The following is a 17,964-nucleotide window of genomic DNA, read 5'->3' on the forward strand; positions in this document are numbered from 1 at the left end:
AGGGAAAAAAATAACAGGACTTCTTTCCAGTACGTGGAGCTCTGTGAATGATTAACTTTGATTCAATAGAAAGAGGATGAGAAGCGAGCACATGATGACAGTGACATTTACTGGGCTCCTGTTACGTCCGGAGCATCTTGCTTGCTGTTTGGCTTCTGTTTTCCCAACCTTGACAACATGCTGCCATTTGTCAGATGAGGGAACTGAAGCCTGGGCAGGTTAGCCAATGTCACACAGCCAGCGGGTTGCAAAAACTGGGGTTAATGTTTTTTGATGACCTGCAAGTCTTTTTTTTTTTTTCCCCTCCTAGTAATTTGCTTAAGGGTTCATGTGATGGCAAGAGAGAGAGAGAGAGAGAGAGAGAGAGAGAGAGAGAGAGCACCCCCAGGCCACGAGAAAGAGAAAGAGAAAGAGAAAGCCCTCCCTGAGGGGGTGGGGGGATGGCTATACCACAATCCCTTCTCCATTTCTCCCTTTGGTATTTTGGGCACCCATGCGTGATTTTCAAGCTGCCAGGTCCAGAACTCAAACCATGCAGCTGGCCACATGAGATCTCGCTGCCCTAACCACCACGCCGTGGGCCTGAGCATCTGCCAGTCTTTAATTACGTAAGATCTAATTTGGTCCTTTTTCATTCTGTGCCCTCGTAGGCGTTGTTGTCCCCAATTTACAGGTGGGGATCCCGAGGCTGAGACTAAAGATCCTGCCCAAGGAGGCAGATGTGATGAGAGGTGTAGGCTGCGGCTGAAGCCCAGATCTGTCGGGTTCCGAAGTCCAGCGAGTCGGGCATCCCTGGCTGCCTATGCCGAGTTCCCAGGACCTCCATTCACATGTCTTGGGGGTCAAGCTGTTAGAGGGGTGCCCTTTCCCGGCAGAGGGAACTGCCCCGTGGATGGCAGCTTTTTCAGCGGCCATGGCCTAGTGGGTGGAGAGGCAGCAGATCTGGGTGGAGATGTTCTCAAGGATCTGCTTTTCATCTAAGGGAACCAGCTGACGCCTTGCTTTGAAAGGCTGGCAGGCGGCCCTTGATAAGTTAACCAGATACTTCTATTTACGTTTCCAGAACACCGGGCATCTGAGATCACTTCTGGGCAGGTCTTGGCATAGACCACACCCGGGCTGGACGGCTGCATGTGTCGGGGCCTCAGAGGGACTCCAGGGTGACCCGAGAGAGCATGCTTCCTGGCTACTGTGCAGTGGGCTCCTGGACCCTAGCAGATGCTGCAGGGCACGCGACCCCAAGCACATGTACTGCCCTGGCACCCTCAAGGGACCCTGGCCTATTCGTACATCATGCCAACAAGGAAGGGTGGGCTCTGCCCAGCAGCCGGGGAGTCTCGGGTGGGCAGGAGGGGTGCAGGGCTGCTGAGGTGATGTCCGACTTGCCGACCCTTGACTAGGGTCCTGGTTGCTGTACTCCAGATAAGAAGCTCTGGTACACATCCAGGAGGTTAAAAGCTTGTTTAAGAAATTTCCTGGGATCACTTGGCCAGGACGCTGTCCTCTGTGTTGCCCCAAACTTAGTAGTTTGCCGTCTAAACCACTGGGAGGGAGTGCAGTTATTACTACTGGATTGTCTTCATGTCTCAGTCCCTGAAATTGACTTTCTCTGTAGTATTTTACACTGATTAGGATCTCCCGTTCTTAGCATTCTGTTTCTTTCTCTGTACATCCTGTTTGATTCTCTTATTCTTTTATATGGATGGGATTATTCTTTTCATTTTTGTCATTCTTTCCTTCTTTATTTTAGAAACAGCTGCGCCCCCAGCACATGAGCACTGACAACCTCCTCCCTAAATAATTCCAGGGAAACAGGAAGTTCCCCCTATCTTCTCTTAGAGGTCTGATGTAATTAAATGCACACACTTTCAGATAGAATTTTCTTACATTTGCATAGGAAAAATAAGAAATTTTGTACCATGGCACAAAATTGAAAAGAAATGAGAGAATTCTGTGAAAAGCAAATATCCCTTCTCCCCTGCCTAGAGCCTCCCAGCTCCCCATCCTTGGAAGTAGCCACTGCTCCTGAGTCCTCATCTGTCTTCCCGGGGATAGTCTGCACAGGGCTTCTGGGGACTGCCTAGTAAACTAAGGAGTCTGTGGGTTGAGGGAGTTAAAACTGCCGCCGTGGAATTCACTGGCCTCCTTTGACAAGGAGCAGAGCCCATCAATTGGATTAAACTCTACATAGGAACCCCAACTTACCGCTGGGTACTCTGATTGTGTCTTAATTAGGCATGTTTTTATGGGAAAAGTTTCTGGGCTTCAGCCTGCAGGGTCTGAGGGACTTGTTTGGGGTTACAGAGCTGGAAGAGGTTGAAGTGACTTCTCTGAGGTCACATGTCTGGCTGAGTCAGGGCAGGGCCCAGGTTTCCTGAGCCCCATCCTCTGAACAATAACTCTAGAGTGAACCGTCGCTCTGAACTTGATCCCAAGAGAGTGGGAGGGTGTGCTTGGCAGAAGTATCGTGGACTCGTGAGGCGGCCCCGCTGTTCCACCACTGCTGAGCTGGTCTCATTTGGCTCCAGGTGGGTTATCTTGTTTACGCCACTGCACAGTGAATAGAAAAAGCACCTTTGTCAATGGAGCTTCGCTGGTGAGGTCAGCCAAGAGTAGATGGGATGGGTTGTGCATTTAGGCAAATAAACCTCAGAAAATAGAGCCCCAGCAGGGAGAAGGGAGACAGAGGAGAGTGTTAAAAAACAACCACGTGAGGCCAGCAGATGGCATAGTGCTTATATTGTTGTACTCCCGCGTGGTCGACTGTGGTTCAAGTCCCAGACCTGGTGGCTTGAAATTCACACCGGGCATGTGTGCGTGCGTGCCCAAGATCTTGGAAGGAGAATGGAGGAGAAGGGCCTGCGGCGTGGCCATCTCCTCTTGGGTGATTTCTCACTTTCCCTCTCACTGTCTCTCTCTCTCTCTCCTGTGAGCATAAGTGCCCCAAGGCAAAAACCTCTGGAAAAAAAGAAAAAAGAAAAATCAACCATGTTCACAGGCAGCTGGGCCAGGCAAGAAAAGCAGAAAACATCATGGACGATCTAATTACCGGAGCACAAGCTTTTTTTTTTTTTTTTTTCTTTTGGAGAGTTTTTTTTGCTAGAGGGCGCGTGCGCTCGCCAGACAGAGAGAGACAGAGAGACAGAAAGCAAGAAATCACCCCCCAGGGGGGATGGTCACACCGCAGTCCCTTCTCCCCCATTCTCCTCTCGGGATCTTGGGCATGCACGCACACGCACCCGGTGTGAGTTTTAAGCCACCGGGTCTGGGACGTGAACCACAGTCGACTACATGGGAGTCCAGCGACATAGCCATTATGCCAACTGCTGGTTCCCACAAGCATTTTGATATGTTTTGTTTTGTGTGTGTGTGTGTTTTTTTTTTTTTTTCATGCCACCTGCCGGCCCCCAATTTCAGGCTATTTCTAATTTTTCTTCTTAAATAGGGCTGGTGAAAATGTTGTGATCCCTGCCTATTCTTTCCTTCGCATTATACTCAGGATAGAGTCCCAGAATTGGGCACAGGGTTTATGCCCATTTTCGTTCCCTTGGTGCGTTCCATACACATCAGCCCCTACAGTGAGGCGTTCGGGCTGTCTCGGTACCCACCCTCACCGTGGGATCAAACAGAAACTAATTTTGCGAATGTGATAAATGGCAGATATCCCTTTGTTTACTTCAACACATTTATTATTCCTTGATAAACAAATATGTCTTTGTTTTCGTTCACAAGACATAACAGCAAGTGTGTGGCACGTCTAGCTGTAATCTCTCCCGACACCTGTCAATTGTTGATCAAGCCCAAATGGGAGGAGACCCTGCTACTCATGGAACGTCCTTTCTCTGTTTGCTACCAGATGGCGAATGTGGCTGGTGGCACGCTGGGAACAGTAACTGCGGCCGGCATGGGTGCCCGCTGAGTGCTTGTTTTAACACGCCATACATTAGTACGCATGGAACTGTTGCTCCTAGGTGATTTAGAAAGATTTTATGTGTTTCCTCTGTGGAACCAGAGACCCACTGGGTCTTCATTCAGGTTTAGCCTGCTGACGTATTTTTGGGAGGCTGTGGGTTGTCTCATTTTTAACATTGTCGCAGTATCTTAAAACCGGAGGATTTGGGCCAGCCAGTGGCACAGTGGTTAAAGCGGCTGGATCCCACAGGGGCGCCTGCACAGTTCAAATCCCAGACCTGGGGGACCAGCAGTTAGCGTAATGGCTATGTCGCTGGACTCCCACGTAGTCGACCGCGGTTCGTGTCCCGGACCCAGTGGCTTAAAACTCACACCAGGCGCGTGTACGTGCGTGCCCAAGATCCCGAGAGGAGAATGGAGGAGAAGGGATTGCAGTGTGACCATCCCCCCTGGGGGATGATTTCTCGCTTTCTTTTCCCTGTCTCTCTCTGTCTGTCTGGCGAGCGCACACACCCTATAGCAAAGACCTCTCAAAAAAAAAAAAAATTCTCAGACCTGGTGGCTTGAAAACCAGGTACATGTGCATGCCCAAAATCCCAAGAGGAAGATGGAGGAGAAGGAGTTGCTGCATGGCCATCCCACCTCAGGGGTGATTCTCACTTTCCCTCTGACTGTCTCTCACTTTCTCTCTATCTCCAGGGAGTACATGTACCCTGTAGCAAACTAAAACAATAAACTGGGGAATTTCATGTAAAGTCCAGATTTCGGGCTCTTTTTTACTGCTAGTGTGGCATCCAAGGGCCTGTACTCTGTGCGGCAGCAAGGAAGTGCCTCCGTGTCCTTGTCACCCCCGCCCTGAAACCGAAGCTGCATCCTTGTCATCATACGTTAGCTCCCCTGTACGCTTGTGTACCTCCAAGTATGTCCCTGTGGCCACCTTGTCTCACGGATGACAAAAACAAAGGATAACCCGAGAGGACCACTGTTTAGGAACAACGCCTAAGAATAAATGGAGGTGGAGGTTGCCTAGTTCTGCTTTTCTTGTACTTGGCCCCTTTTGCTCATTTATTCAATAAATCCCTTTGTGCCTTAGTGTCTTCATCGATAAGATAGGGAGAATAACACTCCTTGCCTCATAGTGTCATTGGGAAGATGAAATGAGTTAAGGCTGTACCTCATTCCCAAGCAGGGATTGCACACAGTAAGCGTTCAATAACTGTTAGCTGCTCTTTTTATTATAATTTTTAGAAGAATTATGTATTCATTTTATTTATTTATTCATTTATTTTAATTTGACCAGAGAGAGACACACGGAGAGGGAAAGTGAGAAAGCAAGCCACCAGGGCCTGGACTTGAACCATGGTTGGCCATGTGGGAAAGTCCAGTGTCTTAACCACCACGCCGCCTGCTGGCCCCTATTATCATTTTTGATGACATGTGTTTGTCTCTTCTAGACCAAGTTTTCAATGGAGGGAAGGGTGCCTTTAGGCTTGAGAAATAGGTGTTACTGGAGTCTAAAGGGCGGATCCAGGGTTGCAGAAACATCTTTCCAACAAAGAATTTTCTGGCCCCTCAAATTAATAATGCCCAGGTCAAGAAGCCATGCTTAGACATTAGCTTGTCTTGGTCTGGCTGGACTCTTCAATCAGGTCTTTAACCCAACAGGTTCCATAAGAAAACTCTAAGGGACCTTACTTAGCTCAGCCGTAGGGGGTGTTAGATCCCTTCCCCAGCGTCCTCACCAAGCCTACCTTTAGGGGCCATCACATACTGTATATCCCATTTGGGTGTGTTGGTTATTATGTTGAACTCCAGTATTTCCTGAAACTTCCTTTCATCCTATCAGTGGCAGCTGTTTCCTGGTCCTCACCACTCTGAGAGGTAGCTCCCATTTTACAGATGTGGTGATGGAAGGCTGGAGAAATCAAGTACCTTACACAGTCATTCTAGGGCAGAGCTGGGACTGGATCCAGACCCATCTTGCTTTAGAATCCACACCCTCACTTTGGCCTGCTCTGCCTGGGTCTGTGCCCAGCAAGTGTATTTGCTCATTCACAAAAGGGTCTTTCAGGTATTTGAGGTCAACCCCTCAGTCATCTCTTTTCTTCTCCTGGTTGAAGAGCCCCAGTGCATGCGCCCCCCTACCCCCAATATGTGTCTCTGGCTTACTCCTTATCCAGAATGCTCTCCCGCCTCTTAACAATGAGGATTTTAATAGAAGTTACGTGAATGCGGACTCTTAAGTCCATCTTAACTGGACTGGACCTCAGGAACTGGAACCGCTGTAAGTGAAACTGGGTGTGGGGGATTGCTGCCCAATGCTTAGAGCAGGGGACCTAGGACAGGCAAGTTAGGTGGCTGGAAGAGGATGTGGGGTGCAAGTCCTCCCACACCACAGGAATGTTATGGGGGAGCGAGTCCTTTTCTTTCCTGGTACCATTAATTAAATTACTAAATGACAGGTATTTTATAAATATCTCCCAGTTAGTCCCCTGGACTTTCATGCAATGCTGTTGCTGACCTCATTACTGCTAAGGTTAGAACTGAGGTTTGAGAGGTTAATCGGAAGGTCACCAAGTCAGTAAACAGCAGACCTGGGAACTGAGCCCGACTTAGTTTCTGAGTTACCACCACCTCCTATTTAAGTCTACACCTTGTGGTGGGTACTGCTTGCTGGGAGAACTTTCCTGTTTGTGAGGTGCTCAAGGCCCCCTTCAAGGCATAACCTGTGTGGGGCCCAGGGTTGGGGGACTAGGGGTTTTACAAAGCTCCATTCCTGACGCTCAGAACCAGAGCTTTGTCTAGAGACTTGAGCAAACACAGGTGTGTTTTTTTTTCCCTGGGCCCTAAGCTGGCTTCCCCAGGAAATGGGGCTGACTGCTTTCAAAAGTGCTTTTCCTCTTTCAAAAGCAATGTGTCTTTACAAAAGCAGCCTCTTCCTCCTCCCTCTCCCCCACCCCCCAGCCACTGTTGGGCAGTAAACAGAGATTTCACTGCCCCAGCCGGGTGGGCAATTTCCTCCAGGGCCCTGAAACTGCCCTTTGAGTTGTTGGCACTAACCCTGTTCCCCTGAGACAGGAAGAGACCTTGGGGTGAAAGTTGAGTGTGGGCTTGGAAGGGTGCTGAGAGCGGGGTGCTGTGGAGATACAAGTTGGTGATATGTGAAAAGTGACCCCGCCCCCACATGAGCGTACAACGTGATGGCACCCGGCACCACCGTGGGCACGAACAGACGGCTGGGAGACGAGACGCAAGACTAAAACCAATTTGACTTATTTGAAAGACTCTGAAATTCTTTAATGTTTTTATATCAACAAGAAAGAGTAACAGGGCCAGTAGGAGGTATGGTGGCTAAGGGCACTGGACTCCCACATGGCTGACCGTGGTTTGAGTCCTGGACCTGCCAGCTTGCTTTCTCACTTTCCCTCTCTCTCTTTCTGTATCTCTCTCTGGGCAAATTAAAATAAATAAATAAACAAATAAATAAATAAGTGTTAAACAAAATAATTCCTTTTTAAAAATTCATTTTATTTATTCATTTATTTATTTTAATTTGCCCAGAGAGAGATACAGAAAGAGAGAGAGGGAAAGTGAGAAAGCAAGCCATCAGGTCCACAACTCGAACCGTGATTGGCCATGTGGGAGTGTCCATCACTTTAACCACCACACCGTCTGCTGGCCTCAAATAAAATAATTCTTTTTTTAAAAAAAGTAACAACAGAAGGAAAATAAAAGCTAAGGCTCTGTGGGCTGCAGTGCGACACTAGAGGAGGAATGTCCACCCAGTGCCCACTCTTCTCAGCCCTGCCGTGTCCCCTTCCTGTGAGCTGTCTTCTGTATCCAGAGTCCCTGGCGGTGCTATTTGTCCCATCACTCCCTGCCCGGATACCATCCACATCACCCATACGGTGCTGTGGGCTCTCCCAGGACCCTCCCAGCTGTGTGTTCCTCATGTGTTCTTCCACCAGCTGCCCAGTGTCTAGGCATTGCACAGCCGAGTGCCAGCTGCACAGCCTCCGGGTTTGTGTGTGGGGACTTCTCCCCTGAGCGCACCAGACACGTGTGCCACCATTCAGGGCTGCCTGGGCCGCGCGGGGGACTGAGCTCATGACCCTGCCAGGCATGCTGTCTCTTTTCCTGTGTCTTTCTCTCATGGAAGGAATAAATAAACCTTTTTTTTTAAAAAAAGTGAGGATCTTTGCATTTCACCTCCTTTTGTTTCCTTTCTAGAATTCTTCCTCATGCTCTTGCAGCTTAAGGTGTCCCTGCCTGTATTCAAAACCCACACATGTACACACTGGGGTATCACTGTTCTTTCTCCTCATCCTGACACTGGACTTCTGAACTCTGTCCCCAACAAAACGTGTTAATCCTTTCCCTTAGCTGGATGCCAGGTGGGAAAAGATGATCATAAACTCATTTACTCTGTCAGCGAGGCTTGATATGTTACCTCTGGGGTGCTGCCTTAAAACTCTAAAGATTGAAATTAAGTCTTATAGCCGAAGAGGTGAATTGCTAAGAGGCATAGTGGCATCTCTGAATGTGGGTGGGGTTGATGCTTGCTGGGGGGTGGGGGGGTAGGGAGGAGGACCGGAGGTGTGAAGAGAGGGGCTGCCTCCTCCCTCCCACTCGAGCCCCACCCTGTGGGCTCTTTGTGGGGCGTCTGCTGCTGCTGCCCAGTCCTGTAAGGAACTCACTCGTGGTTGACGTTGACGAAGTGAAGGAGTCTGTGCCAGGAGGTCTGTGGGGTCCACTGAGTGTGCGTCTACCCAGCCTGGCCCCATAGGTGGCTTGTCCACCTAGGATGACGTTTCCCCAGGACCTTTGACAGACCCACTGGAAAGAGGGCATGAGGCCCCTGTTGGGCCAGGGAGGCCATGTGACTCGAGAGGGAGACTGACCAGTTGCCTTCTTCCCTTTGCCCAGACATTCACGGCGTGGTGCAATTCCCATCTCCGGAAGGCAGGGACGCAGATCGAGAACATCGAGGAGGACTTCCGGGATGGCCTGAAACTCATGCTGCTGCTGGAGGTCATCTCAGGTGAGGGCCCTGGCTGGACTGAGGTGCTGCCCCCTGGGCTATGCCCCGCCCCTTCCACTCCTGCACAGCTGTGGTCACAGCCAGCTTTGGGCCTCCTGAAACAAGTCGAGGTGACACAGACAGGTTCAGCCTGGGCCTCAGTTCTGGCCCAGTCTCTGTCTTTCTGTCTTACATGCTCATCTATAAAGAGAGGCATTTTAAAGGGTGGTCTTTGAGGTTCCTTCTCCAAGTGCCAGGACCCTGTGACCATGAACATGACCACGGTGTCCATCTCCACGTCTAGGCTCCATTCCCACCTCTCTACCTGCGCCCAGACGGCCCCAGGCATTACCCACCCCCACCCCCCGGAAGTCTGGAAGGACAGACCCACCTGATTGCACATTTCGGCTTTCTTGGGATGCGTTTCCCACCATCCTTTAAAGGTTGGTGGGCCCCGAGAGCCTTGGTTTAGACACTGGGCAATCCTGGCTTCTCTCGTCACTGCCGTGTACCTTAATGACAGCAGCGAGCTCTAGACCTGCTCCAAGCTCAGCTCTCTCCTTCATACCCCTTCTCAAATTCTGAACCTCTACCCAGACATCCCCAGGGTCCTCTGGGTGTATCCAAAACTGTGCTTTCCACCTGGCCCTAGCAGGCCTCTTTCATTTCCGTCAATCTTTGTCTTGTTCTCCTAAACCTCAGCTGAGCAGTGCAGGCAGCTCTCCTTTCCAACTTGGCACTTGGGTTCTGTTTGCTTTCTTTCCTTCTTCACACTCTTCCTTTTCACATCTGCTGCTGTGATGTCAGGGTGGGCCTGCCTCAACTCTAAGCTGGATGATACCCCAAGGCCCAAGAGCCCCCAGCTTGAAGATTGTCCCGACCAAATATGGCCATGCTGTTCCTTGCTCAAAACCCCGCCTCCCGACTTGGAGCCTGCATTCCTTAGCAGAGCTTGTGGGACCCTTCCTGAGCTGGCATCCGCTCCACTTTCAACTAACTATTCCCAAAAAGGGATCAGAGCTCAGACCTTCTGCCACTCTGGGAGATGTGCAGTTCTCCTGGATGACATGGACCATCTGTTCCCTGTGCCTTTACACAAACTTTTACTCCCTTTATTCTTTTCTTTTTCTTTTTTAGGTTTTGCCGTAGGGTGTGTGTGCTAGCCCAAGAAAGACAGAGACAGAGAGACAGAAAGTGAGAAATCACCTCCCCAGGGGGTATGGCTATGCCATAACTCCTTCCTCATTCTCTTCTTGGGATTTTGGGTACACACACATGTGCCCCATGAGATTTTTAAGCCACTGGGTCAGGGACTTGAACTGTGGTTAGCTATGTGTGAGTCCTGTCCCTTAACTACCATGCCACCTGCTGCCCGAATATTATTATTTTTTTTAAATAGTGTTTTATACTTCTCTTTTGGGGAAAACCTGTTTGTGGGGTGTTTTTTGTTTTGTTTTGGTTTTGGTGTGTGTGGTAAAATATACATAACATAAAATGTACCATTTTAACCACTTTTTAAATTTTTTCAAGTTTTATTTATTTATTTATTTATTTTGCCATAAGCTGTGTGTGCTCAACAGAGAGAAACAGTGAGAGAGAAAGTCAGAAATTGCCCCCTGGGGGTAGCCACATGTGATCCCTTCTCTATTCTCCTCCTGGGATTTTGGGCATACATGCACAGGCACCAGTGTGAGTTTCAAGCCACTGGATCTGGGACTTGAGCTGCAGTCGGCCATGTGTGAATCTAGTGCCTTAACCACCACACCACCTACTGGCCCAGTACCCGGCATGATTTCTATGCTTCCAGGTCTGAGACTTGAACTACAGTTGGCCACATGAGAGTCCAGTTCTTAGACACCATGCCACCTACTGGCCCCCAACATAACCACTTTTAAGTGTACAGTTCTGTGACATTGATGCTACATTCACACCTGTGGGTACCCACCACCACCACCCATTTCCAGAACTTTCTTATCAACTCAGGCTGAAACTATACTTGTTAACAGCGACTCCGCAGACCTCTCCCCTCGGCCCCTGGCAACCACCCGTCTACTGTGTCGCTGTGATTTCTTTTTTCTTTTGGAGAGGTTTTTGCTATAGGGAGTATGCGCTTGCTAGAAAGATGGACAGAAACAGAAAGCAAGAAATCACCCCCAGGGGGGATGGTCACGCCGCAATCCCTTCTCCTCCATTCTCCTCTCGGGATCTTGGGCACGCACACACATGCGCCTGGTGTGAGTTTAAGCCACCGGGTTTGGGACTCAAACCATGGTCGACTACATGGGAATCCAGCGACATAGCCATTACGCCAACTGCTGGTCCCATCACTGTGATTTTAATTACTCTAGGAACCCCTTTTAAGTGGACTCCTACAGCATTTGTTCTTTTGTGACTGGCTGATTTCGCTCAGCGTAGTATCCTCAAGGTTCCTCCCTGCTGGAGCCAGGGTCAGAACTCCCTCCCTCATCAAGGCTGAACAGCATCCCACTGTATGTCCATAGCACTCTGCAGAGCCATTCTGTGTCCTGGGCTGTTTCCGCCTTTCGGCTATTGTGAATACGCCGCTATGAACATGGGCTGCAAATACTTTCTTTTTGTCCTTTCTTTCACTTCTTTGGATATACTCCCAGAAGTGGACTTGCTGGACCACATGTAGTTCTATCATTACATTTTTTAGGAACTTCCATGCGTTCTCCTCTACCTGCCCTTTCCTCTTCCCCCAGCATCTCCTAATTAAAAACACCAGCCTGGCATTATTCTTTTTCCCTTTGAAATTCAGCTGGAGGTTTCCTCTAAGGTGGCTTCTCCGACCCGATCTTCTCCGGGTTGGAGTTTTTCACCCAGCTCCTGATGCCCGTTAATTCCTCTGTTGCGTCATTGACCACATGGTATAATAGTCGTCTTCGATGCACTTGTTTCCTTTCCCGTGTCACACTGCCCCTCGGGCAGGGACTGGCTTATTTCTGTGTCCCAAGTGCTTAGAACTGGGAGGTGTGTGATGCTCCACAGATACTAGGGTGACTGGGACACCCAGAGCTGGGCTTGTCTTCATGACCTGTCCCCGGCGGGTGGGTCTGGCATGTGCCCAAGGGGACCTCAGGCTCTTTTGTGAAGTATGCGTGTCCTGTCCCAGGGTGGGGGAAGTCTAGTCACCCACATGTCACCTTTTCCTTCTGAGCACCATTGGAGATGACTAGGGTGCGAAGACTGAAGGGAAGGAAGGGGGTGGTGCTGCCTACTGAGGTTCTGGAGGTTTGGTCCCACACCAGCAGAACTACTTGTCAAAATGCAGGACCCTCATCAGACCTCCCAAGTCAGGCACTTAAGGGGAGGGATAAAGGGCTGGAATCTAGTAGGTCATTGGGAAAGTTATGATGTATTTTCCTATATTTTTTCTATGCAAAAACGTGTCATGACTTTTCCTCTGACCTGATATAATTTAGCAAGTTTTCCAGGTGGTTTTGTGCTGACTCAAGTTGGAGAATGGCTGGCCTGGGCCTGGGGAACTTCCCCATCCTGCTGCGTTAGTACTCGCCTCTTTCCCGTTCCAGCTCCTGTGCACAGCTGGCGAGGGGCTGGGAGCTCAGGCTTAGCAGGACCCGAGGGCTGGACTGTAGCAGGAGGGCTGTGGTACTGCCTGCATCCAGCCTGTGGGGACGGAGCCCCTGTGGCATCTCTCCTGGACAGGAAATGATGGGGTACCTTGCTGGGAGTGGCCACAGCCTCCAGGGAGCCACGAGTAGAACGTCTTGATTTAATGAAAAAAACAGCTGTGTGCTTCCCTGCAAGCTGACAGCCAAATCATATCTGTGGCAGGAAGCTTGCTCCCTTCCAGAAGCTGGCAGGCCACTGGGAGGCCCCTGGAGAAGGACTGCTCTGACAGGGTGGGCCTGGCCCAGCATTGCAGCTGCATTTTCAGCCAGACCATTGACGTGAGAGGAGACAGCTGGTCTGGTCTGGAGATCATGACAGGCTCAGAGATCTTGAGTTTAGACTCTAGAGTGGCATCCTCAGCCTTTAGAGTCCTTGACTTCTTAGAGTCCCCAAAAGCCATGTACTTTTTCCTGCATATGACTACACATGTTATGCTTATAAATGTTTCATATCAATTCGAGAGATCCTTGGACACTCTGTTCTGGGATGAAAATGTTTTATTTTATTTTATTTTTTATGTTTTTGCCATAGGGCATGTGCACTTGCTAGAGAGGAGAGAGACACTGAGAGGGAAAGTGAGAAATTCCCCAGAGGGGGGGCCATGCCATAATCCAGAGGGGGTGGCCATGCCATAATCCTGTCTCCTCCAATTCTTCTCCTGAAATTTTGGGCACACATGTGTACATGCCCAGAGTGATTTTCAACCCACTGGATCTGGGACTTGAACCAGGGTTGATCATGTGGGAATCCAGCACCTTAGCCACTATGCCACCTGCTGGCCCTGAAAATACTCTTAAAGCATCTTGCTTTTAAAGCATTTGGAGAACCAGCTCCTCTGCCTTTGTTTCCACAAAGCTTCTAACCTTGAAACCTGAGCAGTGGATGCTCCTGTGTGGAAAACGAAGGGGGTGGTGGGGAAGTGGGGGTTGAGTGGAGGTGAAGGGGCAACTTAGAGCTGAGTCATGGGTGCTCACAGGGAAGCAGTACAGCAGGGCAAGAACAGTCATCCTCAAAGGGGAAGGGGCTACAGTAGGCAACTCTAAACCCAAAGGAACTTTCTCAAAACATTTAGTTATGTACACCCCTCCCTCTTCTAGATCAGAATAGTCTAGACTGCATAGAAGAAGCACATGACAGAATTGAGCATGGCCTTATAATAAAAAACATTTAACCAATTAGGTATAGAAGAGGTGTTCCTTAACATAAGAAAGGCCATTTATGACAAATACACAGCTGACATCATGATGAATGACAAAAAGCTGAAAACTCTGAAGAACTGAACCAAGGCATAGATGCTCACTTTTACCATCTTATTCAGCAGAGCACTGGAAATGCTAGCCAGAGCAATAAGGCATGAGAAAGAAATAAAGGACACCCAAGTTGGCGAGGAGGAAGTTAGATTTTCTCTGTTTGCAGACAAATGATCTTATGTATAGGGAGCCCTAAAGACTCCACAGAAATCTTAGAACTGATAAACACATTTGGTAAAGTTGTAGGATACAAAAATCTACCTAAAATCAGTAGTGTTCTTACATATCCTGATTGGATCATTGCACGTTGTATTCTTGTATGGAAAAATCACCTGTATCCCACAAATATATGCAGTTGTTACATGTCAATTAACAAAGTGTAGACTAGAAAGTTCTGAGTTGAGTCTTCATGTGGGTTGTGCCTTCAGTCAGTCACAATCACTTTCCCTGCAGTCAGTTCCTTCTTTGTACTCCTCTTCAGAGATCATTAGTCCTTCTTGGTATTTGTTCATTATATATACTTTTTGTGTGTTTATTTAAGATCTGTATTTATTACTGGACCATCATATACATAAAGGCAAAATCTGTTTTGTTCACTCCTCATATTTTGAGGATTTAGCCAAATCCCTGGCATATTTTTTTGGCCTAATAAATAAATGGGTGAATGCAGGCAGGCTTAGGTCTGAGAAATGGAAGGGGCAGGTAGACGCTATCCCTTATTCTTTGCCAGGGAGATATTCTCCAGCACCCAAGAGGTGCACGTGTATGCAAACTCACACACACACAGAGACATACACACATCTAAGATGTATGCAAACACAACACATGCATATACACGTAAACACACCAGTCTAAAATGTACCTTGGATAAGGGTGTTGTGAGAGTAACCCTGTCTGCTGGATAACAGCATTTCATGATCCCTTACTTCCCTCTTGATCCAATCAGGTGAACGCTTGGCCAAGCCGGAGAGAGGCAAGATGAGGGTGCACAAGATCTCCAATGTCAACAAGGCCCTGGATTTCATAGCAAGCAAAGGGGTCAAGCTGGTGTCCATTGGTGCTGAAGGTGAGTAAGGCCTGTTCTCAGCTGCTCCATGGAGCCTGGTTTCTGTGCCCTCCTGGTTCCCTTGGCCTTTCCTACCCTGACTCCTGGCCCACACACTGCTTGGGGCAATTGGAAGAGGGTCCCCAGCACCTCCCTCTGATAGAGCCATCATGTAACAGCAACATTTTCCTTCCAGTCTTAGTCCTGCCCCAAACCCAGACTCGTACCCCTCTTCCTATTCCCACCCCTTTAGCCAAATCCTGGCATTGTGGATCCTGGCACTGCACATGTGGAATTCAGCCCACAGGCTTTGCTGCACCTTGCTGTCCAAAGGAAGGAATCTGGCTGGGGAGAGGTGCAGACCCCGGCTGGGTGAGGATGGAGACTACCCCAGGCTCCTCGGGGCCCTAGGGAGGCTGGTGTCTAGAAACCTCTAAATATATGTTTAATAGCATTTCCCTGCAGTGTTGCTGCCTGGGTCTTTTCACTTAGAAAGTTTTTTTGTTTTTTTTTTTAAAGTTTTAAAGTTATTTATTTATTTTTAGCTAGGAAGGAGGCTGGTTGCCACAGGGCACATGTGCTCACTAGAGAAAGTTAGAGAGAGACACAGAGAGGGAAAATGAGAAATCAGCTCCGGGGGGATGACCACACTGCAGTCCCTTCTCCTCCATTTTCCTCTAGGGATTTTTGGCATGCACGCACACACGCTTGGTATGATTTTCAAGCTACTGGGTCAGGGACTCAAACCATGGTTGGCCATGTCAGAGTCCAGCATCTTAAACACCTGCTGATCCCAAAAATCTTTAAAGCTGTTTAAACTTGTATTAGCATATTCTTTCTTTCTTTCTTCCTTCCTTTCTTTCTTTCTTTTTTTTTTTTTTTTTTTTGAGAGAGATTTTACTATAGGAGGCACACGCTTGCTGGAGAGACAGATAGACAGAAAGAGAGAAATCACCCTCCGGGGGATGGCCACATTGCAATTTTTTCTCCTCTTCTACTCTCGGGATTTTTGTTTATGTGTGTACACCCACACACCCACACACACACACACACACACATGCCCATCATGAGTTTCAAGCCTCCAGATCCGGGATTCAAATTGTGGCCTACCACATAGGAAGTTAGCACCTTAACTACTGTGTCACTTGCTGACCCCAGTATATTCTTTTTTTTTTTTTAAGAGAGGTTTTTGTTATAGTGCGTGTGCGCTCGCCAGAAAGAAAGAGAGAGAGAGAGAGAGAGACAGAAAGTGAGAAATTACCCCCTAGGGAAGATGGCCACACCACAATCCCTTCTCCTTTAGGGATCTTGGGCATGCATGCACACAGACCCAGAATGAGTTTCAGCCACTGGGTCCAGGACTCGAACCATGGTCGACTACATGGGAGTCCAGCGACATAACCATTACACCATCTGCTGGTCCCTGGCCCCAGCATATTTTTAATGACTAAAAAAAGGTAGCACCAGTGTACTGCTAAGGCTCTTTTCTGGGACTACATGGGAGGTCTAGGTTTGATTCCTGGCCCAAATTGAAGTCCAGGCATGGTGGCATCCATCTGTTCTACCGGCTGGGATGCTGAGACAAGAGGATTGCACACTAGTAAAACCCTGTTGTCTTTTTTTTTTTTTTTGAGTGGGGGAGAGATTTTTACTGTAAGGTGTTTGTGCTTGCTGGAGAGACAGAGAGACAGAAAGTGAGAAATCACCTCCAGGGGAGATGGCCACGCCACAATCCTTTCTCCTCAGTTTCCCTCTTGGGCTCTTGGGCACGCACACACATGCACTGGGGTGAGTTTTAAGCTGCCGGATCCAGGACTTGAACTGTGGTCAACCATGCAGGAGTCCAGCAACATAACCATTATGCCATCCGCTGATCCCCAAACCCTGTCTTTTTAAAAGAAAAAGAAAAAAAAAAAAGCACAGTCCCCTGCTCCCTCCACCCCCATAGAGAATAAGTGAGCACAGATAAGATGAGCACACGCCCTCAGTAGGCTGTCATGGCTGATCCTCATTCCCCAGCCCCCTCCAGCTTTTCAGGTCCTGGATGACTACATGTGCACCTGCAAATCTGAATCTGCTGTGGACTTTGCTGCCTTGCACTACCCAGCTGGCTGAGCACAGTTTCCTACATGAATTGTGGTAGCGCTGAAGGATTTGGGGGGTCCAGGCAGTTAGAATACCTAGCCTGGCCTCTTTAGTAATGTGACCCACACATTCAGCAAGTATTCACTGGGCACCTGCTGTATGATGCTGAGGATTCAATGACGGATGAAACACAGTCCCATTCGGCCACTCAGATGCAGCTGTGGCTGGAACTGAGCACATGCTCTGGCCATTTACACCAGCCACCTCACTTTGTCCTTGCAGCAACCCCGCGAGTAGCATTGATGAGCTATTGTCTCCATTACGTCCCCATTTCTCTAATCAGATGGCTTACGGAAATTAAGCTCCTTGCTCAAGGTCCCATGCCCAGTGGGACCATTTAATTATTTATTTTCATTTGACCAGAGAAAGATAGAGTCAGAGAGAGAGAGAGAGAGAGAGAGAGAGAGAGAGAGAGAGAGAGAAAGCAACCACCAGGTCCCGGACTTGAACTGTGGTCGGCCGTGTGGCAGTTCAGTGCCTTTAACCACCACACCACTTGTTGGCCCTCCTTTTTTTTTAAGAGAGATTTTTGCTATAGGATATGTGTACTTGCTAGAGAGAAAGTAATAAATCACCACAGTCCCTTCTCTTCTAATCTCCTCTAGAGATTTTGGACACACGCTCACATGCACCCAGCATGAGTTTGAAGCTGCCGGGTCCAGGACTCGAACCGAGGTTGTCCATGTGGGAGTCCAGCACCTTAATCACTATGTCATCTGCTAGCCCTGAGACCACATCTTCCACATCCTGTAGCTAGAAGTGTGGCATACACAATAGGTGTTCAATGAGTGTCCAAAGGACTTATGTACAGTGGGGTACTCTGACTGGGAAAATATTCTGTACCTTTTTTTTTTTTTTTAAGAATTATTCATTTTGGGAACCAGCAGTTAGCATAATGGCTATGTCGCTGGACTCCCCCGTAGTCGACGGCGGGTCGT

At 48.7% G+C, this 17,964-nt stretch overlaps 1 protein-coding gene across 4 annotated transcripts in view; it reads left to right on the top strand.

Annotated features, from left to right (window-relative positions):
- The window catches only part of ACTN1 (actinin alpha 1), a 105,571-nt gene that overhangs the window by 44,538 nt on the left and 43,069 nt on the right, over positions 1-17,964 (top strand). For 3 of the 4 annotated variants that reach the window (XM_006158760.3, XM_006158761.3, XM_006158762.3), the window contains exons 2-3: positions 8,839-8,953; positions 14,783-14,902. In XM_006158760.3, the coding sequence (XP_006158822.1) occupies positions 8,839-8,953; positions 14,783-14,902 (235 nt within the window). Of the gene's footprint in view, positions 1-8,631; positions 8,652-8,838; positions 8,954-14,782; positions 14,903-17,964 lie in introns of those variants that run through there. The other variant, XM_027775859.1, reaches the window with a different exon arrangement.

The sequence above is a fragment of the Tupaia chinensis genome, unplaced genomic scaffold (assembly GCF_000334495.1).
Source record: "Tupaia chinensis unplaced genomic scaffold, TupChi_1.0 Scaffold000609_1, whole genome shotgun sequence".
NCBI classification, from domain to species: domain Eukaryota; kingdom Metazoa; phylum Chordata; class Mammalia; order Scandentia; family Tupaiidae; genus Tupaia; species Tupaia belangeri.